The sequence below is a fragment of the Semicossyphus pulcher genome, unplaced genomic scaffold (genome assembly GCF_022749685.1).
Source record: "Semicossyphus pulcher isolate SPU_LCO1_2020_fin unplaced genomic scaffold, fSemPul1.0.p SCAF_3, whole genome shotgun sequence".
Lineage (NCBI taxonomy): Eukaryota > Metazoa > Chordata > Actinopteri > Labriformes > Labridae > Semicossyphus > Semicossyphus pulcher.
This window is the reverse complement of record NW_027211704.1, coordinates 22879288-22904287: the sequence shown is the minus strand read 5'-3', so window position 1 is coordinate 22904287 and position 25000 is coordinate 22879288. Positions and strand designations below refer to the sequence as shown.

The 25000-nt window shown below is 39.2% G+C and overlaps 3 protein-coding genes across 3 annotated transcripts; 2 read left to right on the top strand and 1 right to left on the bottom strand.

The window, feature by feature from the left end:
• Positions 1–5647: 5647 nt before the first annotated feature.
• On the bottom strand, positions 5648–10950 carry zbtb49 (zinc finger and BTB domain containing 49). Its single transcript, XM_069678608.1, has 8 exons — positions 10799–10950; positions 9566–10671; positions 9402–9448; positions 9233–9306; positions 7301–7383; positions 6958–7119; positions 6366–6617; positions 5648–6323 (listed from the first exon to the last, which is right to left on the bottom strand). Exons 1-8 carry the CDS (start codon positions 10948–10950, stop codon positions 5872–5874), a joined length of 2328 nt encoding a protein of 775 aa, XP_069534709.1. The 3' UTR covers positions 5648–5871.
• A 729-nt stretch (positions 10951–11679) lies between these two features.
• On the top strand, positions 11680–14634 carry lyar (Ly1 antibody reactive homolog (mouse)). The gene is made up of 8 exons (XM_069678595.1): positions 11680–12119; positions 12230–12344; positions 12437–12544; positions 12665–12745; positions 13218–13545; positions 13931–13996; positions 14176–14261; positions 14401–14634. The coding sequence occupies exons 1-8, from the start codon at positions 11998–12000 to the stop codon at positions 14536–14538; spliced, it is 1044 nt and encodes a 347-aa protein (XP_069534696.1). The 5' UTR covers positions 11680–11997; the 3' UTR covers positions 14539–14634.
• Positions 14635–16706: 2072 nt separating this feature from the next.
• tmem128 (transmembrane protein 128) lies at positions 16707–24278 on the top strand. Its single transcript, XM_069678806.1, has 5 exons — positions 16707–16850; positions 18016–18148; positions 18571–18732; positions 21715–21823; positions 23618–24278. Exons 1-4 carry the CDS (start codon positions 16751–16753, stop codon positions 21812–21814), a joined length of 495 nt encoding a protein of 164 aa, XP_069534907.1. The 5' UTR covers positions 16707–16750; the 3' UTR covers positions 21815–21823; positions 23618–24278.
• Positions 24279–25000: the final 722 nt, after the last annotated feature.

Sequence of the window (25000 nt, the reverse complement as noted above, 5' to 3'; positions counted from 1 at the left end):
CACAAAAATATGTCAGCGTCACAAAAACACATTTAGGAAAAAAAGCAGAAAAAATCCCACGTTTTTCATCAGAGACTCGGGCAAATGTGACCGTGCTTCGGCTCATTCTCCGAAAAATGTCACAGCCGACTGATTTTGGATGGATTCATACATTTCACACTCGCTTGTTAATTAAACCTATCCTCATATGCCTGTTCCGACACAAAGCAGTGAAACATGATTAGATGCCAAAACAAAAGACGAGCTTTGGAACTGTTTCGGGGTAAAATGGCATTAGCCGAGGTCTCATTCTGCACCAGTTAGACAGCGTACATAATCAGGATTAACTTTAGCATGATGGGGAGAGAGCGGGAGCTACAGACAGGGAGAGAGAGAGAGGGAGAAGAGAGAGGGTCATGGGAAAACAGAACCATTAAAGTCAATCATCCTTGTAACAGATAGCAACACTGGGGGAGTAATTACCATAAAATTAATGCACAATACTCCCCCCATGTTAACTAATTTTAGTTCTTCTAGATATCTAATGTTTTAAGTGTGTCCATAAATGTCCAGTTAAAAATTAATATCTTAGTATTATATGTGAGTATTTTGTGTGACAGCCTTTTAAACGGTTCTTGGTCTTCTTCTGTGGTTGTTTTTATCTGCTGCAGTTTTTACATTTATGATAACACGTCCTACTTTGTATTGCATACAAATCAGATGTATGGATATGTATATTCGAGGCCCAAATGTTGCCCCGCTTAAAAAAGAAAAATGTTGACACCAATAAATAACTCCTTATGATGGCATTTCCGGCAGAGAGCCTATAGTGAAAAAAATATGTGGGAACGTTTAATGAAATGCTTCTGATGCCAAAACTTAAAGTGTAGGATCTATTGATGCTGGGATTTTGACTATTACAAGTGACAAAAGTCAGAATATACGCCGATCAGACATACCATTATGAGCACTGACAGGCCGTTTGAATAACATTGTCCCATTACAATGGCACCTGTCAGTGGGTGGGATCTGTAAGGCAGCAAGTAAACATTTTGTCCTCAAAGTTGATGTGTGGGAAGCAGGAAAAATGGGCAAGCATGTGAGCACCTTTGACAAGGGCCAAATTTTGATGGCTAGACGTTTGCTCAGAGCATCTCCAAAACTGCAGTTCTTGTGGGGTGTTCCCAGTCTGCAGTGGTCAGTACCTACCAAAAGTGGGCTAAGGAAGGAAAACCAGTGAACCTGCGACAGGGTCATGGGCAGCCAAGCCTCATTGATGAGGGAGTGAAAGCTGGCTCGTGTGGTCCGATCCAACAGACAAGCTTCTGTAGCTCAAACTGCTGAAAAAGTTAATGCTGGTTTTGATAGAAAGGTGTCAGAACACACAGTGCATCGCAGTTTGTTGGGTATGGGGCTGTGTAGCCGCAGACCGGTCAGGGTGCCCATGCTGACTCCTGTCCACTGCCTAGAGCAGTGTCTCTCAACTAGTCTTGCCTCAGGACCCACCACCACCTTCTTGGTGACAAATTGCGACCCACTTAAATTTATTTAAAAAAATTATGACCTGAGACTTCACAACAGACAACAGTATGTCAAGAGTTTAATAGTCAACCAAAATGGTGGCGGTGCATAAGGGGAAGATAAAAGCACAGCATCAACTTTTTGCCACAACTCAACCACGCATCTGCAACCCACTTTTGGGTCCCGACCCAACAGTTGAGAACCGCTGGCCTAGAGCACCGACAATGGGAATGTGAGCATCAGAACTGGACCACGGCACAATGGAAGAAGGAGGCCTGGTCTGATGACATCCCGTTTTCTTTTACATCATGTGGATGGCCGGTTGCGTGTGCATCGCTTATCTGAGGAAGACAGGGCACCAGGATGCACTATGGGAAGAAGGTGAGCTGGTGGAGGCAGTGTGATGCTTTGGGCAATGCTCTGCTGGGAAACCTTGGCATTCATGTGGATGTTACTTTGACACGTACCACCTACCTAAACATTGCTGCAGACCAGGTACACCCCTTCATGCAAACGGTATTCCCTAATTGCAGTGGCCTCTTTCAGTAGGATAATGCGTCCTGCCACACTGCAGAAATGGTTCAGGAATGATTTAAGGAACACGATAACATGTTCAAGGTGTTGACTTGGCCTCCAAATTCCCCAGATCTCAATCCAATCGAGCATCTGTGGGATGTGCTGGACAAACAAGTCTGATCCATGGAGGCCCCACCTCGCAACTTACAGGACTTAAAGGATCTGCTGCTAACGTGGTGCCACATACCTCAGCACACCTTCAGAGGTCTAGTGGAGTCCTTGCCTTGATAGGTCAGGGCTATTTTAACGGCAAAAGGAGGAACTACAAAATATTAGGCAGGTGGTCATAATGTCATGGCTGGTCTTCTGCTTATGGAATCATTTCCTGAGTATTTGGACCCAACAGCGGTCATGGTGGGTATGTATGAAGTGTTATGTTCTGTTGCTTTTTGCATCCAAGTTGTGAAAACAGAAGGGTTTTCTTCACACTGCTGCAAAGTGAGAACATGCTCAAGCTCACCAGTCTTTGAATCATTTCTTTATGTGGTGTGAAACATACACAGCTTTCCAACAAAGATACTAAGCAGCAGATTAGAAATCATATCCAGGTAGAGTGGGCTGTATAAAATGTTCTCTATGTGCCACACACACTTCTCAGGGTGTGAAGCATCAGGTCAGGTACACTTCCCTAGCCTGTGAACCCTGTCTGTAATCCATGAGTGGTTGGAGAACTGATGTGATGGACAATGAAGGAGAATAAACACCATGATAACACATTTATACTATGTGCTGCTAGGCAACTAATCCAGCAGACACGGACTAACAGGGTGTGTATTTTGCTGCAAGGACAGCTGACTATCAGCTGGCTATCTTCTGGTGAAAGCTGCCCACTTATTACAGATATGTCACCAACATACTCAGTCTCCATAAAAACCAAATACATTATAACTTTGATTATCTATTTAGAGATATACCTCCATCATCCAACACTAGTGACAGTTTGATTTGTGAGTCTTATTTTGACACGTTTAAGACTGCAGTGTTTGGTTTGCAGCTCCCTCTGTAGTATATTTAACGTCATTTCACTTTACAACATTTCATGGATTAGATCACACGAGCCCATTTGGAAAATGCATCTGTGGATACTGATTTTACATAATGTTGCACCAGAGTGTCTTCTGAAAAGACTTGTTGATGTTGCTCAAAATGTACATTGTCAGAAACTGCTCGTTTGACTTCACCAGTCTCGTCCACACGAGTGCTTCAATGAGCCCTTACATCCAATCACAACATCTGCAATGTAGGTTTTACAGGCAAAGCTGTTTAAACATGTGTCTGAAGTGAAGGTTAACAATGTCATGTATACTAACAGAGATGTGTGTCATCAGAGACAACTATTTTGTTGAATCAAGTACAATGCTTATATAGATGGTAGGTTCCTTTTTCATATTACTACTACTTTCATGCATAGAAGATGATGGACTTTACTGAAACCAGGATGAACTGGACTTCTAGGCCGTTGACTCTTTGGATAATAGCTTTCATGTCACAGTTTGTGTTTCAAAATGAAATTTAAAGGTTAAAATGAAAGCATTAAATCAATTATTTTAAGTCTCGTAAGTGTTTTCTGTTTTGTGTATACTTAAATAAAAAAATGTTTATAAAATATTAACAATGAGATGAGGCACTGTAATATATTTATACTGATAATGTAAGCTTAGAAACCAGATCTACAATTGGTCTCTTTAATGTGCAAACCACAAGTACACTTAAGTATCCAATGTCAAGGGTACAGCTGCTTTAATGGTGCTGCCACAAGGACAATCAGTGGTACCCCTGAAGGCACAGAAATAGTGCTCCTTTTCTGAGACAGTTGTGCGGATTAATGAATGAACTATAGATGAAAAATGTTTATTAATATGAACATCAAATAATGTCTTTTCAATATCTCTGACATGTGACAACATCTGTGCTTTATTGTAAAAACATGGAAAAGTGAAATTGTGACAGATATTATTTAATCACATGTTCTTATCATACATTGCGATTTGACACTGGAAGTTAAACACTGGTCTACATGTTAAAGTGCAGTGCAGTATGTTCTAAGTAAAAGAGTGTAATCAATCATGTTAATTAGATGAGATGCATTTTGGGTTGTTTACAGTAGGAATCTGTTAATCCACACTGACTCACAGAGGGAGAAAAACTGCTGCTTATGGGCTCTAATATTCAGCATGTATACACTTAATGCCACATTAGAGATGGGCAGAGGATACTGAATCTGAAGCTTGTTTTTCTCCTGGGGACTGAACAGTTTGATACATTTTGCTGGAGCTTTAGATTAAGAAGAAGCATGTCATTGGTGCTTCTTAAAGTATGTTTGAAACATAATAATTAGTATGAGAACATTACCAACTAACGCCAAGTAGTGAAATAAAAGTAATAGACTAATTAAATTAATATCAGTCTCTAATAACATCACATTGCCATTATGACTGTGAAATGATACGTGTCAACCATTAAGTTTAAAGGCCCCAACACCCCAATACTACACATACGATTATAATCTATGTGTCAGCAAAAATGTTTTATATTCAGGAATTTTGCATAATAAATGATAACCTTACTGTACTTTATGTAGCGCATCCACTGTAAACAAAAGTATACAGATTGAACAATAACATACAGGCTTCTTGGGCGTTAATAGCTTTGTGCGTAAATCTGTTTATGAAAAACTGTGACTGTGTTTGCTTAGGTTGAAGCCCCAAAGCTTTCAATATTTGTCTGCACAAATAGAAAGTAAGCCCCAAAGCTTCAAAAGACTTCATCTGCCCATCACCGAGCCACACCCTTAACTGTCACCTGTGCTGACATCACGGACTGGCGTGTGGCAAAATAAGCATGACACTTTTTTGAGTTTGAAGAGAAGTTAAACAGCAGTTTTCATCCCTCGAAGCTAAGAGTGGATTTGTCATTTCAACAGGAAGCACTTTTTTCATGTTTGCTCCATCATAGGAGACTTTTGTGCTGTGTTACCTCTATTGCAATCTCGTATCCCATTGGATATAGTCTGATGACGATATAGCCTCTGGGGACAATGGTGAACATGCCGGGCGTGTAGCCAGCGATTAGCGATAAACAACTTCCAGTCAAGACTTTCCACGTGCTTCACTCTTTACAGAAAAAGAAACTTTTTTCTTGTGATTTACTTTTCCAAAATTTCAACATCTTGATGCAGATAAGTACAAAAGTAAAAATGAAGCTTTGTCAGTTAGTTCTGTCCTCAAGGGGAGAAGAAAACTACTTTAAAATGCTCGTTTGTTGAACGGAGGTTGAATCGATCATTTCTGATGCATTCCAGGAGGTAGGGAAATCTGAACGCTGAACGGCTTTCTTGATTCAGTGTCAGGGGAATTTATCTCAAGTTGAATTTTTAATCTAGAAAAGATTGTGAGCTGAACTTGCTGCAGATGTCCGTTTGTAGAGAATAATAAGAAGCTAAAACATCGTCAGATATTCGCTGATGGGAGCCGGGATGTCATTACAGCGCATTACGTTCCGCCTGCTTCTGCTCTCCACACGGACAGTTCTTCCTGCATACGCTGCAGCCCGCTGATACGTGATTGGTCAATACTACTCAGACTACAAGTGTAGCACAGAACGGAAACCAGAACACCTGCCATCCCTAAAATCCACGTCCCTGCCTACAGATTACATTTCTATGTAGAATCTGTAAATAGAGATTACCTCGATTGTAAAAAAAAAAAGTCAGTCAGTAATAATCATTATCAGCACAAAATGCATACTGTCTGAACTGGCTATTCTGCGTAAGAGAAGTGTAGACGATGGAGCGTTTCACTGCTCCATATCATTATCATTCTGCAGAGTTTTCATAGCCAGGCCCCACAGAGTCACACTGGAGATAAACTGGCCTTCACTGGACCTGTAGGATCCAGTGTTGGCTCTGCTAGATGAAGTAAGGGAACTGCAGTGATTGTCTGAGGGAGGCAGGTAGGGCCTCCCCACCACACCTCTCCCCATCTCCACTGACATGTTCCCGTTCTCCACATACGGCCCGTACACAACCTCCTGAGGCAGGTGCGGCTTTGCCAGCTTCATGTGGTCTGCGGCAGTCAGAGCTGCACTCCTCTCCTGGTGGTTTGAGGAGAGGAGGTGGTGGGGCACCAGCGACCGAAGCTCTGGAAGCGGAGTGGGGGTAGAAGCTGGGCTGAGGTGCATGCTGGGGGATGGAGTCTCTATATGTGGTGATGTCTGTGATGGGGAAGGAGTAGGCGGTGAGGGTTTCCCTAGCCCTGAGTGGGGCATTATGCTGGGAAAATGCTCCTCACTGGTTGAAGCAGGAGGTTTACTGCGGCCGTCAGGGTTAGGGGCTGAGGCGGCTACGTCTGAGCTTCGGGGTGGTTCAGAGTTGTCCGTGCCCGGGCTGTCAGCCGGAGCCCCTTTGCAGTGCATGTTGCTGTGTCTCCTCAACATGGCAGAGCGGGTGAAGCTCTTTCCACAGGCGTTACAGACGTAGGGCTTCTCACCAGTGTGGGACCGTATGTGACGCTGCAGGTCCCCTGAGCCGATGAAGCACTTCCCTACATTAAAGAGCACATATTGTAATGTAAAACATTGTTCAAACATTAGCTACTATGTACCCAGAGTATAAAAAACTCACATATACACTTTCATTCATTAAAAAGTACAAACTGATTTTAGCCCTGCAGCAGGAGATGACAGATATTCATAAAGGAATAAGTTAAAGAATACTGATATCAAAGTTAGCGGGAACACATACTTCTTTTGCTTGGGAAGCCCAGCGAAAAAAATATTGTTGACTCATCGTGTCAGCCCTTGAAAAGTAATTTAAACAGCTACAGTATTGACAGTGGAGTCAATGTGAACAATACTTCCAACATGATAGAGACTGTCCCTCACCACAGGTGGCACAGCTGTGTGGTTTCTCCCCAGCATGGCGAGCCTTGTGCTTCAGAAGTTTCCGGTGAGTGTTGAAGGATTTTCCACACTGGTCACATGTGAATGTCTTGTCCGTGGCGTGAGTCCTCTTGTGCTCCTTGAGATTACTCAAGTTGTTAAATCCTGAACAACAACAACACACGCACAGTGAATACAACACCTGTCTTATAAACTCAAAATGTGTTCACATTTTCCTGCTAGGTCTGTGAACTAAGAAACTCACACCACCATCACTCATATGTAAATATATAACTTAAGAATGAGACCATTATAAGAAATACACATGGTTAGAGAGCTAATTTACCTCGACCACATATATCACACAGATGTGGCTTCTCTCCTGTGTGGACCACTTTGTGACGATGGACATCTCCTGATGCTGTAAAGCTGGAAAACACGGATGAATATTCAATTTATCGGCAACTGTTGGGACTATTGGGGCTGTGTAATTCAGAGAAAATACTACAGTACAATTCTGACATTACTGCTTTAATGGAGCCCTACAGGGACAGTTTGGGTTTGTTGAACTGGGGTTGTGTGAGGTACTTATGAATCCTGAATGTATTGTCTACAGAAGATTGTGGTCAGCCTGGCCTGTTTAGAGAAGCCGACTGGAGCCTGTGTTTAAGTTGTTTAATTTTCTTATTTAGCGCTATCTTTTCAGCAAGTGTCTTGCCTAATTGCCGGTGGTTCAAGATTTTCACAATGTAGAGTTGTCTCAGTGTTGTGTGGTGTGCTGATGTTTACATTCAGTACAGTAAAGCCAATATCCCTCAATAGTGCCATGGTGTCAAGGACACTCTTTATTTAAACAACACAGGCATGCACCATTTTTGAAATCTCACCATACACAATAAGTGAAAGGTGTATATAGTGTATATATTTATTATTAATATTATTATTGTCTTTTTTTAATCTATCACTTTTTTTAGCCTTGTCCTTTACTTTGAGCTGTTGTAACAAGTGGATTTCCCCCAATAGGGGATCAATAAAGTGTATCTTATCTTAAGTTTACTTCACCACGGGCGCTGGTTTAGCTCAGTTGGTAGAGCAGGCGCCCCATGTTCAGAGGCTGTAGTCCTCGTCTCACTGATCGCAGGTTTGACTCCCGGTCTGCCGATCATTTGGTGCATGTCATCCCCCACTCTCTACTCCCAACATTTCCTGTCTATCTTCAGCTGTCCTATCCGATAAAAGCAAAAACCCCCAAAAAAATCTTTAAAAAAAAGTTTACTTCACCATGGCACTTTCTGACCCAAACAGCCGATCTACGGCGTAAAACAGAGCGCGGCACGTGTAGAAACATAGAAGTTGTACGGTTGAGAAAAACACTGTACCAGAAGATAAGGACTGTCTTACGGGAAAGTGAAGAGGTGAAATAATTCAAAATACACTTTAACTGATATTGGTCTTTTTTTTTATTCTGATGGCCATAAGTATATCCTGCTCGAAACCCCGTACAAAGCGGCAGATAGCTTAGCTACCATGTCAGTACCACAGACTTTATAAATAAGGTCAGTACTCAGCTTTTCCACATAGGGGCGGGCTGACTGACATCTACTGTAAACTTACAATTGATAAGTACCTCATACAAACCTGTAAGCCTAAAACCATGCAAGAATCTGAACTATCCCTTAAACAAAGATAATCATACTAGAATTCAGTAAGTTAATCATCACCACAAATTTCTTTATTTTGCTTCAAATGTAATGTAATGTAAAAAAAAAAGTATATATCTATATCTATATATGTATATATTTATATCTATATATGTATATATCTATATCTATATATGTATACATATATATCTATATATAGATATACATATATGTATATATAGATATACATATATGTATATATAGATATATATATATGTATATATATATATGTATATATACCAGTCAAAAGTTATACGTATATGTATATATATGTATATATAGATATATATATATATATGTATATATAGATATATATATATATATGTATATATCAAAAGTTTGGACACATTTTCTCATACAAGTGAATGGGAAAGTGTGTCCAAACTTTTGAAGAGTAGTGTATATAGATATATATACATATCTTGGTAAATTGGCAATCTTCAGAAAATGTTAATAAATTCCTCTTGGAGACAAACAAATAAACAAGCTATTTGGCAAAAACCACATATATCAGGAAACGCTATTGACAAAGTATGTAAATAATAATGACAAAAATGGATGCAAGGATGTTACCTTACCTTTTACCGCATAACTCACAGATGTACGGTTTCTCTCCAGAATGTCGTCGCAAATGTGTCTGTAAATTTCCAGCCTGAAAAGCAAAATCATATTTTTCAATACAATTTATATGCAATTAAATAATCTTAGAATAACTAGAGTAAATAGTAAAAATAAACTGCATGATACCTGTGAGAAGTTTCTCCCACAAACATTACACTGAAAGGGCTTCTCGCCTGCAATACAAAAATGTTGGTTTAATATGAAAATATAAGTAGAGTTTATTACATTTATTAGCTCAAAGTGTTATTATATACCATGTGGGGTTATAGGACATTATAAACAGTAAATACCTGTATGTGAGCGCTTGTGAAGCTCCAGGTTGCTGGGGTGTTTGAAGATCTTCCCACACACCTCACAACAATACTGCTTATGTCCCGCCTGCTGCGGCGGCTCTGGTACAGTCTTCACATTTTGCTCCTCTTGGATCACAGGTGGAGGACTGGGAAGTTGTGCATCTGTCGTTGTCTCTGTAACCTCCTCCTGGGCTTCGTTCAGGCCCTCAATTGGAGCTTGTGAAGTTTCAGTCTGGACCACAGATTCTTCTTGATGACTCACTTTGGGGCAGCTGAGGACAGGTTCACTGACTGATTCGGCAAACATCTCTTCCAAAGCCTTCTGAGACCGCAGGTAGTTGTATTTCTTCAGGTACACAGTCTTCTTTGGGCGCACCGGCTTGTTGAGTAGGGAGTCTGCTGAGTTAGAGCTGGGGGTGTTTAGATTATCTGACGGTGTAAGAGAGGAGACCGGGTTCTTTTCAGCTGCCACAGATGTGCAGGGAGGATTGGGCTGAGCTGTGTGGCTGCCTCCCTGGCTGACCCCGAGCTGACACTGCTGCTCTTCCATCAGCACCAAAGGGCCTGGGCCTTGGTTTGAAGCAGCCATATTAGTTTGAATTGCACTTTGTTTGAAGTACTGCTTACTGTAGAAATTACGGAGCTTGTAACCATGGACAAGCTGTTTTTCGACAGGTGCCTGAGTGCTGCTAGCTGTGTCACAGTTTTGGCTGCTATTGGGAACAGAAACCGGCATCCTTTTGGTGTGGTCCATGTCACTGCTGAAGCCAGGCCTCTGGGTTTCAGAGGGACAGTGGAGATCAACATCATGAGGAAGGCTGCTCCCCAAGAGGCAATCATGCTCAGAGCTCAGCATGCCTGGTAGAGAAAATGACGGGATTTCCACTGGTGGAGGACAAGGCTTGAGGAACGTATTACACATGTTCTGCACATTTGGGACTTGCAAACACTGGGCGATGTCCAGGAGTGCTTGAACATTATCTTGGTTGATGTCAAGATGGGAGGTGTACATGTAGTCCAATATTTGTCCGATGCCACCAACATCCTGAATAACCAAGTTGAACACCTCATTCTTCTGACTGGGGGAATTTTGGAATAAAGACCTGGAAAGATCAAAGTAGTCGTTTTTTAAATTGTATCATCTAAACCATTGAGTGTGAATACTTAACTATTGCTGAGGATGTTAGTATGACACCTATTCAAATTAGATATGTAGAGACAAAAAGGCACCTGAAATAGGAGCTGAAAGCAGCCAGGACGTTTTTGTGGGCTTTGAAGCAGACACCTTTGACCACTAGCATGCAGTCACAGAGCAGACCCTGAATCCTCTGCTCCTGGAGCTGCTGCAAGAGGTAGGAGCTGTGGCTGGACAGAGGGTCCATGGTCACTCAGTTTCCAACTTTTCCATCAAAAAAACTAGTCAATGGGTGTCAAAAATAACACATCTCTTATTAAGGAAATATTAAAACAAAATTAAATTGATTCCAGTCTGTCCGGGCAATATTTTTGATAAAGTAATATTAATCTATATGATTCAACAACCGCGCAGAATCCAGTGTCTCTGCTACGAGACCATCCATGCAAAAATTGGACGAAAACTGCTAACAAGCTAATAACACAGCTAAGCTAAACAAACCACAGCGGTAAGTGGTGTGAATCAGTGCAGCAACAAATCCCTCGGGAGTGACATTTTCAACCGAAAAAAACCTAAATAATGCTAATCCGTTTAACATTTATCATAAACATACAACCAAACCTAGAACTGAGGATTCCTCCTTTTATTTGGATGATGGGTCACTTTTCGAAAGTAGTAACGTTAGCTCACTTCCGGGTACAATCCGTATTTCGTGCAGCACACACTTCAGGCAGAAACCAGAAACTGACGCATTGTTTTAAAATTAAACAGAAATAAAATAAAGTTAATTTTAAGATTCAGTGCAAAAATAACTATACACAGTAAGAAGTTTCAAACAAGACAGCTTGTCCACGAATTGTTTCCACCCTGATCGGAACGTTGTTTAACTTTCATTTCTACACGGAAGACTTTCAATGTAGCTATCGAATGTTGGTTTGGTCACGTGTGTTTTGAAAAGTTTACACGCATGGAACGGATGCAGGGCAGGGGAATCGTTGCATTCAAGTGCGATTTTAAAGCAAAATAAATTTCGAAAACAATTCGGCTCATGGCATGGCATCTTTGCTTAACTACTGCATTTGTTAAGTAACGTCTACTAGGTTTAAAAAACGTTAGCCACCTTAATTTGGCTAACATTAGCTTGTACCTGCGTTGTGGGAGGCAGGGTACCGCTTTCGCAAAATACATTTTTACCGTTTGCCTTTCGCTTTGTACGTTGGTGTCGTTAGTTTTAGCCGATTCGGTTGAATCAAAATTATAGTTACCGCGAACTCAGGGAGAAAGTGTTGTTAAAATGGTGTTCTTCACCTGCAACGGCTGTGGTGAATCCCTGAAAAAAGCTCAGGTTGATAAACATGTGAACATGTGTCGGGGGTGCCAGGTCCTGTCTTGCATCGACTGTGGAAAGGACTTCTGGTAATGAGTGTACAATGTTTTTTCTTTGCTTAACTTAAGCTTACTTTGGCTAGATACAACCTCTCAATGCTCCATGTGTCCATGGGTATTTCTCTGTCCTTGTTTAACAGGGGCGATGACTACAAGGACCACGTAAAATGTATCAGTGAGGATCAAAAGTATGGAGGTAAAGGCTTCGAGGCCAAGGCAAACAAAGGAGACGTGAAACAGCAGCAGTGGATTCAGGTAAAAGCAAATCAATGATGTCAATTGTTGTTGACTTTGTGCCTATGTCTGTGAATTTCGTCTTTCTAACTTGATGGTTCTTCCCCCTGAAGAGAGTACATGAAGCCATGAACAAACCTGGGGTCAGTGCCAAGTTAAAAGATGTACTCAGACAAGTCAGTGCGTATGATAACGTCCCAAGAAAGAAGGCAAAATTTCAGGTTGGTGTTGCTTAAATCTGTACCAGTACATTTATGTTTAATTCATCACACTGTGTTACCAACAGCTATGTGTATGTGTCTTTGGAACTACTCTATATTCATGTTTACTCTTTTCTTCAGAACTGGATGAGAAACAGTCTTAAGATAGCCAACCCCAGTCTTCACGATGAAGTTTGGGACATCCTTGCTGCAGCTGACGATGTAAGTTGCTCTGCTTTAAGGTTCCTTTATTGTTGCTTGTTTGACTTTGTGTATGGTTCTGTCAGTATTGATCAGATTCGGGGAAAACTAGTTTTTGTTAGCTTTATTATAACTGCAATAAAATACATTTACAAGCTCCCAGTGGCTCTGAAGTACATAGGTAAAACACAAAAAATATATTAACTTTATCTAACTTAGTCAGTGTCATATCTAGGCTAGCTGCTATTGGAACACTATTGCCATGTGTGATGCTAATGCTACCGCTTTAATAAATCCCACAATGATGCATCATGTTTAAAGCAGAAGCGATGGTTGGTATGTACTTTTAATCGAATGTGATGAAATGAAAAGAGAACATGGCGACCATTTTCTCTTTTACACCGTTTTCTTATGCTGTTTTAGTTCTGTAAAGAAAAGATAGAAGTTTTCAATATCCCAACTGACTTTCATTATGCATGTTTTAATCTGTCAGCCTCCTGCGGCCCCCCAGGGGATTAAAGAAGCTAAACCGACAGCGGCTGAAGCCAAAGTGGATACAAATGAAAATGGAAACCAGAATGGCGATACGGACGTCAAAAAGAAACTGAACAAACGGGAGCGTAAAGAGGCCCGTCAGCAGAAGAATGGAAAAGCTGTAAAAGCATCTGAAAAGCCGGTTGCACAGGAGCCAGAGCAAGACCAGACAGGCAAAAAGAAGAAAAAGGACAGAAAGAGAAAGCATGGTGGCGAGGAAGACGAGGATGAAGGGCAGAACGGGCACGATGCTGAAAGTGAGACATACAGCAAGAAATCAAAGAGAGGTAAGAGGGTTTTCTGAATTCTGTTCTTTTACAGTGTTATATCGGCAGCCAGAGAGCTTTTAATTCTGCGTTGTTCTTACTAGAAGTGAAACCTTGTGGTTTTTTAAATGAATATTATTTCAACGCTTCACTGACAATAAAAGATGGAACGGCTAAATGTTTGTATCAGCAGCTTGGCAGAGATTATTGGCCACCAAATGTAGATAAATTATTTATTCTAAAAAGGTAGGTACTTTTTTGAAGTGCTCCAATTCACAGAGAACTTCTATTTTATTACTGAGAGAGTATAACTTTTATCAAATTGGTCAAACTTTTTAATTTAATGTCAAATTAACTATTCTAATATGAAGGTTAATATTCAGCTGTTTTATAATCTTTCTTTCAGTTGACCAAGCAGCAGAGTCTGATGGTGCACAGGCTTCAGACACTGAGGATCAAGCGGTTCACAAAGGTAACATGGTTTGCTACATGAATTTTCCAGGCAGGTTTTAGAAAATACATTAAGGTATAAAAGAATGAAGCCACCAGGGGTCAGTGTTGCTTCTTATGCTGAGAGTTGCCAAAGGACCCCCAGTTAATACCCTCCTAGCACATACTATCAGCTAATTTAGGTTTCTTATTAATTTACAGGCAAATTCAACTGGAAGGGAAATATTAAGGCAATACTGCGAGAATCACCTGACCAGGAGCTGCCAATCAAGAAACTCCGGAAAAAGGTGAGGCGTGGATATTTCAGTTACTCAGTAGATATCTCAGGTGTATATACCACTGCATACTCTTTTCTTGTTAATATTATTTGTAAATTACAGTTGTGATTTGTTGATATGATGTTCAGTGCTTGTTCCTCTCTTCCAGATTCTGGCAGCATACTACTCGTTCACTGGTGAACAGAATTTTAAAACGGAGGCGGAGGTGCTAGCACTTTTCAACCAGAAGGTCAACAAAAATCCCAAATTTAGAGTGTTGAAAGAAAGAGTGAGGCTTATAAAGTAGACAGGTTTTTCTCACCCGTATGGCATGAAATGTATATTGTTCATAAACTTTTAAAATTTAAAAGCCATTGTTGTCTGCCATCCTCTCCTGTATGTTGTTAGGTAGATGATATAATCTTCAAAGATTAAATGATTTTATAACTGAATTATCTGTCCTGCTTTTGTTACTGATTACAGCATCATTGTCAGCCTGAGGAAAACCTTTACAAATTACCTAAGAAACGTGTCTGTGTTGTTTAATGTATAAGATGACACATTGTGATACACGGCTGCTCTGTTCCACATTCCAAGCCCACAGTAAGGCTGGGAAATGGCACCTTATCTGTGGGATTGGATGTTGGAGTGGGGGAAGGGAAACAGGAGAGGTGCACCTGAGGTGAATTTGACTCTCACACGGGACGAAGCTAATGCACATTCCTCGGCACCCTGAACGGGGTTCACTTGGCCAGGGACACAGAAGCTCCATAGAAGCAAGATGCTTGGTGTCAGCCTCAGGTGAAGTTTTAATGCTGTCTGATTTTCCTCTGCTAGAATGAGCAGCCTCTTTACCCTGAGTAGACTCGCGCACACACATGCACACACACACACACACACACACACACACACACACACACACACACACAAAAAGGAGCTACAGGAGGAAGTCTGCCCAGCTTTATGAAGCTCTGCTAATCCCAGCAGGTTTAACACAGATGCTCATTCATCACACTGCTTACCTGTAATTGTATATTGCATACTTTGGGAATTAGTCAAGCTGTTACTCAAGTTTGGCAGTATTAAACTTGTGTTTTCTAGTCCTTAGTGAGATCCAATATTGCTCAATGTTGTCGTTTCAATCAGGACCCCACAGGATCCTCGGAAAAATGAAACGAAGCCTATCCTCACTGTTACAAAACAAATGTGAATGGCCGGATCAATATTTAATTTCTAACATTAGATATTGCAGGATTAACTTTGTGGCCGTTTGTTTGTACCAGACAGTTTCATCCCTGAACTTTGGCCATTTGCAATTTAATCTGTACATGGATATTTATGTGTAACTTACATTATCAGCACTTTCTGACCGTATGATACTTCTCCGCATGTTCTACTGTTACATTATAACATTAACTATTCTTTAATGCTCAGTTATTTAATAAAACAAACACTTGCTAAATGCTTTACTTTTAGGGATATTGCTGTTACAGCCTTCACTCCCCCTGTTTTAACCATTAGCTTAAACTTGTTAATGTCAGCAAACCATAGTTAGATGAAGCTGAAGTATTCAACCAGGCCTCTGAATGTATGACTATTTTCTACTTGTCTTTAGTAACTACATTTTAGCTTTTAGACAGCTATCTGTTTGTAAGAAAAAGTACATAATTTTTAAACTAGGGCAGTTAAGTATTAGTAGTAGGCTTATTACACATCTTCATGATTTTTTTTTGCTGGATTAGACTTCGTTAATTTAAGATGTATCTATAAATCAACAATAATTAATCAACTTTCTTAACACACCATGTCTTTTCCTTGTTGAAACTTTTAGATTAAGACTGATTTAGGACAATGGTATCTGCAGGGTCAGATTCTTGCCAGCGCTATGTAAAGGTACGCAGTCAAGTTAACTTAACAATACAGCCAGCTATCATGCTTTCCACAAAGTTAATGAACGATAGGTGCAAATATGCTCAGTCAAACTTTCTCCTTAAAATGTCCTCAGTGACACTTTTGAGGATATGTTTTATTCGCAGCCCGGTGTTGCTGTGTATATGATGCTGTTTTAGGGTGGTCTTTGAGAAGGATATAAACAATTATACATATTGCCCTAATGAAAATGGAGAAACACTGATGACAGTTCTTGTGATTTCTTTCTCAAAATAAATCTTTAGGAACATGTCAGTGTATTTGTACAGATAAGAAAACAATATAAATCATTAAAGGTTTAAGAAGAATTGAAAATAGGCCTTTAAATTAATTTTTTGAAGTTGTCAGGCACCCAGAATTCATATGGTTCTAATAAACTTATATTTTGAATGTTTTGTTGTGTGTGTTTTTTGTAACCTATGGCTTATTTCTTGTTTTTCTGTCATCGATCTGTTGATCTGTTATTTAAAAAAAAAATACCGCTTCCGTGTGCGTCATAAAAAAGCGACTTGTGTGTCTAGTCCGGAAGTGCCGCCTTCTCACTTGTTAGCCTTTAGTAGCTAGTGTAAGTTAATGGTAGCATCAACATAATGCTGAACGACAGTGAGCTTGCAACGTTGCGGAATAGATTTAAAAAAGATGCCGAGTTTCTTATGCAAACAACGACGTCGGGTGACGAAGATGAAAAGAGTAAGCTATGTTGGCTAACGTGATTTGCAAAGTTAAACTAGTTTTCTGACAGGGCTAACCTTTAGGAATTAAAGCCAACTTTTACTTTATAAACACTGACATAAATAAATAGCTCCTAATTACGAACTGACATCCATACTGTATGTTGTTGAATACTAGAGAAGTAGTTTCAAATAGGCACAGGTTGCTGGCTAACATGAGCAAACATCATTGTCAAAAAAGTTTTATTTTTACATGTATTCAGTATACAATTTGTAGTTCACGACAATACTAGATAGTCTTTAGACAATTGGACGTTTTCTTCCAAAACTATTAAAATGATAGAACGATTTGAGGGATGTAGGCCGCTTGCACAGAGGACAATTGTACAACTTTGAGGCCTTCACTGGCAGAAATCCAGCAATTCTTGATTGTTTTGACTGTGAGCAAACGCTGTGTCAGCTCAGAAACATAATACAAGGAAACTCTACCCCTACACTGTCCCCATCCCAGGGGTCATCTCTTACCAGCGTAAACTGAGAAGTGTTGAGGAAAAAAACATTTGTCTAATGGTCACCCCTTTTTTAATGATGGCTGATATTATTTCAGTTTAAATACCATCTGAGGACTTATCGTATCCAAACTGGACCATTTGGCAAAAGTTTGACTTAAGATGTCGGTCAAATACTTATTTGGGGCATGGAGTTCATTGTGAACTTTGCACAGAGTAGACCAGCATCCTGAAGCACTTCAGCAGCCAACAGCAGGGTCTGATACATTTAATCAACCAGTAAATTATAGAGATTAATAGCTCTCTAAGAAGTAAGATTATCTCAAAGAAAGCTATCAGTTTCACCTCCAAAGCTCCTTAAACCTGAAATGTGGGGATTTAGCACATTCTGTTAAGGCAAGACAAATCTCATATTTGGTAGTAATTCTAAAGCAGGGTGTTAGTGTTCAGTAGTGCCACTACTTTGTCAGATTTCTAAACTTATAATCAATGGTAAAACTCTTTAAGAGTGTTGTCAAATCTTTGTGAATTGCAGAGTTAAAACTATCTTTTTTACTATGCTATGAATCAATTTGTTATGATCCAAACTTAGATATTTATTAAAAGTAATTGTCTGAAAGTAGAAATAATATTTGAAACTGATTTCTAAACTCTATTTTATCTATTACCTTACAGGTCAGGAGGAAAAAGACGCCAAGCCTCTCCCTCGCTTTAACAGACACTCCATTTTTTGGATCGTGGCTTCTATAGGTGTGACCTACTATGTGGATTTCCTTCGCAACATCATGGAGAATGATGACATAATAAGGTGATCGAGTGATAAAGAAAACACCAATGTTTACTTGCAGACCTTGTTCATTCAGCCTCTACTCTCTACATTGTAATCACCCAAAAATAACCAAAGCACTCCTGGTAGCAGGTTTTGTCATATGTAGAAAAATTAGGAAACATTAGAGAAGTATGAGATCATTTGTCAACTTTTCAAATAAGAGACACCAGCTCTATATTTTGGTATATCTCATATGAATCACCTAGTCAATAAGACTTGTGTGGAAGGGAGTTGCTTGTGGAAAATACCAAACATAAAACTGCTGACATTGTGTCACCATGATATCTGATACCTGCTGTTTGTGATATTGTTAACAAAATTGTCTCTTTCATTTGAATGTAGCATCACTACGTCTTCTGGTACTTAATATAGTTTCTTCCTTTCCTCCCCAATTTTTCCAGTTGGTGGTTCAATGTGGGTCTGATACTCCTCGGGGTCTGCCTGTCTCTGGCCATGTTTTGCATTGTGTACCTGGAGTGGTTCAAAGGCATCCAGCACTATGAACAGGAGTACCCTGCCATTCCTCCCATCACCACCGCAGCCTTTATTGCAGCGTCCTGCAGGTAAAACAGCAAGATAGATTTTAAAATAATTGAACAGCCTTAATGTCAGCTGATTTAACAACAACTGACGTACTTTACATCTCCTGTTTAAATGTTCTAAGTGAACAATTTCAAATAGCTTGGGCACATGGTACAATGTGAGACAATATTAGCTTATTGAACATATGATTTCCAGTTAGTAACAACAAATCACTGAACAGAAATGAAAATGATAAAATGATACGCAACAGGATTATGATACAATTTATGTCAACGGTAATTAAGTATTGCCTTTTTTACTAATAGCCTATCACACAGCTAAAAAAAACATGACAACAGCCAGTTAGTTTGCATTTCTATCTTGGACATAAAGTTACATGCCCATCGTCTACTGCACATTCTTGAAGCTATGGTGAAGAAAGTTGATGTCCTCTAGGTGGGGTCAAAAATGAGTTTAACAAAGGGTTACAAAATTAACGTTGAAAATATTCTTATGCTTTACTCCAAAGCTGAGGACACTGTTTACAAATGTAGATAATAAACATGAATCGATTGAAGTGGTTTGGATATCTCAAAATTGATGATCATATGTTGGTGTCTCAACTTAAAGGGTTCCATCCCAGCATCCCAATATATACTTTGAGAGTTTCCTAGTTTGACCAGCCGACAACTTGCAGATTGGGGTCATCCTAGGACATTTGTATCTTAAACTCTCAGGGAAACAAGCTGAGCTAACGTTAGTAACAGCTCAACTCACAGCCCCCCTCTCTTGATGTCCTTTGTCTGCTGAAGAGCTTTGGAAAGACACTGATGTTTTTATGTGAACATATTTTAGTGTTTTTATTGGTTTAAAATACCCAATCCAATTGGTTATGACAGGAGACCTCTGTGGATCATTTAGCTCCCTTTACAAACACTGAAGGAATCCTCACCTAGAACCAGGCTGAGCACATGCTGTCCTGATTTGTACAAAAAAATACAAGTTTAAAAAAATGGTCCTAGTCAGGTTCTAACACTTTACAGCTGAAAAATGTGTGATTGATAACTTTAGCACATAATAATAAACTACATCTTAAAGTTAAACTAATGAACCTTCTGGTTCTGTTTGGCTTACATTGTTATCAGAATTCTCTTTAAACTAGCTACTATTATCAAATTATATACCATGATAAATATGGATACTAATCCATATGGAAAAACTGATCATGATCATATGTAGGACCGTTTCACTCCGCTTAGGTGTGAGTTACTTTTCCACCATAGAACACAAACAGGCTCCTTTTTTATTAGCAAAATGTCCCATATCTTGTTGGCAATTATTAAACAGAAACTAATATAAAGAAGATTCATCAGAAATATTTGTTTACTTTATGAGTTTATGTAAAAAATGACACAAGTCCTTCTGTGAATAATGTAATTATTTGCTTTTTAATGGCCTGTGTCCACTAACAGTGTTTTTTTGAGCTGGCAGCGCCCACAAACTCAATTTCAGAGCACTTCTCACCAGTGCTTACTGTTGCTAGGTTACAAAAGTTGTCTGGCGGAACTTCCCTTGGTAGTGACCGTTAAGTCTGTTTTAAATTGCTCTGTATGCTTAATATTTAGCTGATATCGGAATACCTGTTGCTGGACAGGAAGCTGTGAGCTGACATCTGTTGGTGTTGATTTTCAGTTTGTTCGGCATTACTAGAAACACTTTACAATAAGGGTACACACATTATGTGACTAGTTAAAATTGGCTTAAAGTAGGTAACATTATTGGTGTTTAAAATCTTAACAAAGCTCATATTTCTATGAGAACAGGTTCTGTTCTGCTTTCAAAAAGGTCGAGTAAATACATGGGTTTGAACTTTAGTTTTATAAGTGGAATCCCGCTGGTTTAATCACATGTCAATTGTGACAGGTAACTGAATTAACATTCATTTACTAATAATCTATTAATATTAATATATCTATTAAGTGTGACCTAATCACATTAAGTCATAGTGACTTGATCATTTTCTAATGTTGAACAACAGAAGTTCTACATACATCCTGCATTAAGTCATGCTTTACATCATGAGTCATGCATTAGGTAAGCATTACTAAACTATATGTCATTTAGCCTAATGTAAAGTCTAACCACATATTTGTTGATGTAGCTTTGTAGTGCCTGCGTACAAACTGTACACTCACACGTGTTTTCACTTAGTTTGCCTCTTGTGTGTGTCCACACTTGGCTTAAATACAATTAATTGATAATTCTCCACTAGAGAAACCCAATAACCTCTTCTTCTGTGCTTGGTAATGTAGGCTGCACAGAATTGCTGAAGGCTTCATTTAAGGTATCTAAGGTAGACATCAACAGTTTAAAATAAACGACATGTAATGAAACTCTACCAGTAGAAACTCAGACATTATTTATGAGTGTGCAAATTCATTCACCTTTTCACTGATGATAAGGGCCGACTGATGAGGTAAGGGTGTTCTCTATCTAGAGCAGTATCTTAAGGCAGTGTGAGATGGGACCTTTCCCATCACATACATCAGCAATACCTTTTTTTTAATTTATCACTGTGTGGTTGTCTGTTTTTGATGAGGTGCTGAGTAGAGCAATAATGATGACTGCAAATGGATTAAGTGATCAAATGTGAATTGAATCTCCCTGATGGTTTGTGCATTCATCTGTCACGCCTGGTTAACGCTGGGTAATTGATGTCTGGCTACTCAAGCCTCGGCAGTTGTTTTAATTAATGGGCCACTTAGCCTTCTTTGTCCTGTGATTAGCTAATCCGCCTTGTTTAAGTGATAAATAAATTTCCTTATGACTGTGTTCATTGGGGTCAATGATTAGAAGAAGATGGGATTGTGTCAAATGCAAAACTAGCTGTTTTTTTAAGCAGCCTTCAGAAGTCTGGTTGGAGGTAGCTTGTTCTGTATGCTCCTTTATTGCACCTTTTATCAATAACAAGATACAAATTTTAATTGTGCAAATTTCTAATTATTGTTTTTTCTTCCCTGCAGCCTCAACATGGCACTGTGGCCAGTGTGGTCCTTTTTCACTCCACTCATCCTCTTCACACAGTTCATGGGCGTGGTCATGTTGATCTCTTTGCTTGGATGAGTTTAACCGGTGAGGATGAAACTTTGTAGTTTTAATTTACCATTTTCACATGGTTGCGTTTTCCCTCTGATGGCACGCTCAGTGTGGGACGCTCAGATTGTTGCATAATATTGTACTGCCATGTTACAGATTGCAAATTGTGTACACAGGGAATCTGGCAAATGATTTATATGTCATAACTTCCAGAGCCATCAGCAATTAAAAAAGGCAGTGAACAGAGAAAATCCAGAACAACATGGAGACATATGTTAGCATTCTAGCTAACATTACTGTTTGTTTGATAGTCTTACATGATAGGAAAGGCCTTACTTCCTAGCTAATGCTGCTGTTAGCTAAGAAGTGATTGAAGGCTAATTTGACCAGTATTTAAACGGTACCTGATGAGTAACCAAATATGTTGTTTTAACTTAGAATCTGGTCTGATGGCTCTCTGTATTTTCACTAGATATTGTCTCTTTATCAATCTAGAAATTGTTGATGATTTAGATTTGTCAGCTTTTGAACTCCCAGCCCTGAACATGACATTAAAGAAAAATGGCTGCCGTGTGAATACGGTGAATCTTCACCTCATGTTCTTACATTGAAAAAAAGGGCTGTATTTAGCTTTTTATTTTAAATATTTTTTAACCTCATGTTAAACATTTCATATTTATTACTAATGCTTCATAATTGAAGACTTTATATGTATTTCATCTGGTTAGCCACGGTGTTACAAAGACACACATCTAGCAGCACATGCACTCAACACGTTCAAAGTCAGATAATTATTCAAAGATTTATTTGTTTTCTTTGGATTTAACCTGCCACATATAACTGTACATTCATATTATGGCTATACAAATATTAGAAAGCAAATGCTTTTGTGTCCACAATAATGTATTTGAAGCGTATTTTTGACACGTATGTGCCGGGACAGAATTATCCACTGTTATTCAATGCTGCAATCTCCACCAGCTGTGTATGCTGCGCGGGAGGCGGCCCTAATGCGCGAGTTATTTTCTGCAGCTCCGTTCGTTTAACACGTCAAGTCTATTTTACTCAGTGAAGCAGAAAGCCATTGACTGCTATGTAAATACATGCCCACAACCAAGGAATCATGTTAAACCATGTGATCTCTTCATTTTGGCCAACTTCGATCTCAGTTTCCTATTTAATTTATTGATAGACTAGATGAGCAAGCAAGATTAATTTAAAAGAGCAACGAAGGTATACATTTCCTCAACATCTGGGTATACCAATCCTATTAATTAATTCTCATTTGACTTCTACGTCCTACATAAATACAGAATTTCTGCACGATTAGGAAATAAGTTGGTTGCAAAGTTTTCTTCTTCTACTGTTTTCCCGGCAGCTGCACACTTTTTAGTGTGTAAGTAAACTTACTAAAACCAGTTAGTAAGTAAAGTGTCCAGTGACAGTTATGTTAGCATGGCCGCTAATCACATCCATGAGCTACTAATGTGCGTCATCCGCCTCAAGTTCAACCCTCTGCGTAAAATAAAGGGTCAAAAGGAGGCTTTACTATTACAGTAAGTTATATTACATTTATGCAATACAATGCACAGCACTGACACATAACAAGGTAACTGTTTATAGTTAGTTGAACATGTTGTTGTCTCCACACAGTCTAACAGTACTCTTATATAAGCCCATGTGTATCTGCAGAGATTTATCTGAGCAGCCTCCCTTAAGCTAAAACATGATTTGTTCAATAAAAGCGTCTCGAATTTGATTTGAAACTATCTAATCTGCCCTGTGGCTCCCGTTGCTCTGTCTCCTCTGTGTCTCTCACACCTCCCACAGATTGCCTGTCGCAGACCTCCACCTGCAGCAGATTGATCTGGTTCTAGGAAGATCTGAGCCGTCTGCTGAAACATCACAGCTGTTATTGATGATTTGGTCTGGGGCAGTCAGCATTGTTGGATCACCGTGTTGTCTGTGTCTTATGGGTTTTACCATCTCAGTTTAGGACTTGTCATCGCTGTGAAACAAAGACGATGCGGACAAGCAACGTGACACACTTAGTCGAGTTTTTGCAAACAGCACTTGAGAGTTTTTAGTTTAAAAAATGTTTGGATATTAGGCCCATTTTGCTAGTAGGACAAGTGTTACTTTATAACAGGTGTTACTAACATGATTAACAATGTCTGTCATATTTAAATGTTTCAGTAAGCTGTGGCAGTTTGAGAGCCAGCACTCACAACAAGCTGAAACTGAAGAAGCTAAATGGAACTCAGCCCTTCTTCATTTAAAAAAAGTCCTACTGTGAAATGTTAAAATGTCCTCTGTGCTCTACTTACATGTAGAAAAATGGGTGTGACAAACTGTCCAATCAGTTATAACTGTGTTAATGATACAAAGATTTTAAATTATTTTTATTATTTCTTAACAAGTTTGTTGTGAAGAATATAAACGTATGCCCACATTCTGTAAAATGTTTTCTTTAATAAACTTTTGTAACTTATTTCTCCACCGTCTGGTTTAGTGTTCTTGCTTGAAAAGGCACAACCTAAAACGAATCCATGAACTAAAAATGAAACGATACAAAACGCAGAGCTGAGGCTGTAAATTCATTTAAACATCCTAAATCCAGAATCTCGGCACAGCGGGACCAGAAACTACTCTCACCAAGACGATGAAATGTAGAAGCATTTAATTATTTAAATATTTCTGTTGCACTCTTGACTCATTACACATGTTAACAGCTCTACTTTTAACATGCGTAAAACTACAACCCAGTTTTAAGTTAATAAGTATGTCAAATGCAATTCAACACAATAGCCCTGTAATTCATTTTATTTAGTGGACCTTGCGATGCTCAGATATTTCACAGTCAGAAGGAAGATGATGCAAATAATAACTGAAGCTGCTGTTTTTGGCAATAATACTGTTTTGTTGTGTTAATCATTTTCAGTCAATTCCCATTTACACACACAGCAAAAGAAAAATAACTACAGCAACTAGCAGTGTCTAAAACGCAACGCAATATTGTGATCAAATAATGGTATGACAACTCTTCTAAAATGCTCACCTACATACTGATGTTAATCTCGTTCATTGTGCCATGCAAAGGTAGATTGTGAAAGGTAGAGGATTCAGGGGTCAGAAAAGGCCTTGAGTATCTCAGAGGCAAAAAAAGAGGAAAGATCTTCCAATATGGCAACATGTCTTTGCTCAATATAGTGT

Excerpts from the sequence above, each read along its gene's own strand:
- zbtb49 (XM_069678608.1), bottom strand. The coding sequence starts at position 10,950 with ATGGACCCTCTGTCCAGCCACAGCTCCTACCTCTTGCAGCAGCTCCAG. Across the intron at positions 7,120-7,300 it reads GTGTGATATATGTGGTCGAG|GATTTAACAACTTGAGTAAT; the intron begins GTAAATTAGCTC and ends GTTGTTGTTCAG. Across the intron at positions 6,618-6,957 it reads ACACAGCTGTGCCACCTGTG|GGAAGTGCTTCATCGGCTCA; the intron begins GTGAGGGACAGT and ends TCTTTAATGTAG.
- lyar (XM_069678595.1), top strand. The coding sequence starts at position 11,998 with ATGGTGTTCTTCACCTGCAACGGCTGTGGTGAATCCCTGAAAAAAGCT. Across the intron at positions 12,120-12,229 it reads GACTGTGGAAAGGACTTCTG|GGGCGATGACTACAAGGACC; the intron begins GTAATGAGTGTA and ends CTTGTTTAACAG. Across the intron at positions 12,746-13,217 it reads TCCTTGCTGCAGCTGACGAT|CCTCCTGCGGCCCCCCAGGG; the intron begins GTAAGTTGCTCT and ends TTAATCTGTCAG.
- tmem128 (XM_069678806.1), top strand. The coding sequence starts at position 16,751 with ATGCTGAACGACAGTGAGCTTGCAACGTTGCGGAATAGATTTAAAAAA. Across the intron at positions 16,851-18,015 it reads GGGTGACGAAGATGAAAAGA|GTCAGGAGGAAAAAGACGCC; the intron begins GTAAGCTATGTT and ends ATTACCTTACAG. Across the intron at positions 18,733-21,714 it reads TTTATTGCAGCGTCCTGCAG|CCTCAACATGGCACTGTGGC; the intron begins GTAAAACAGCAA and ends TCTTCCCTGCAG.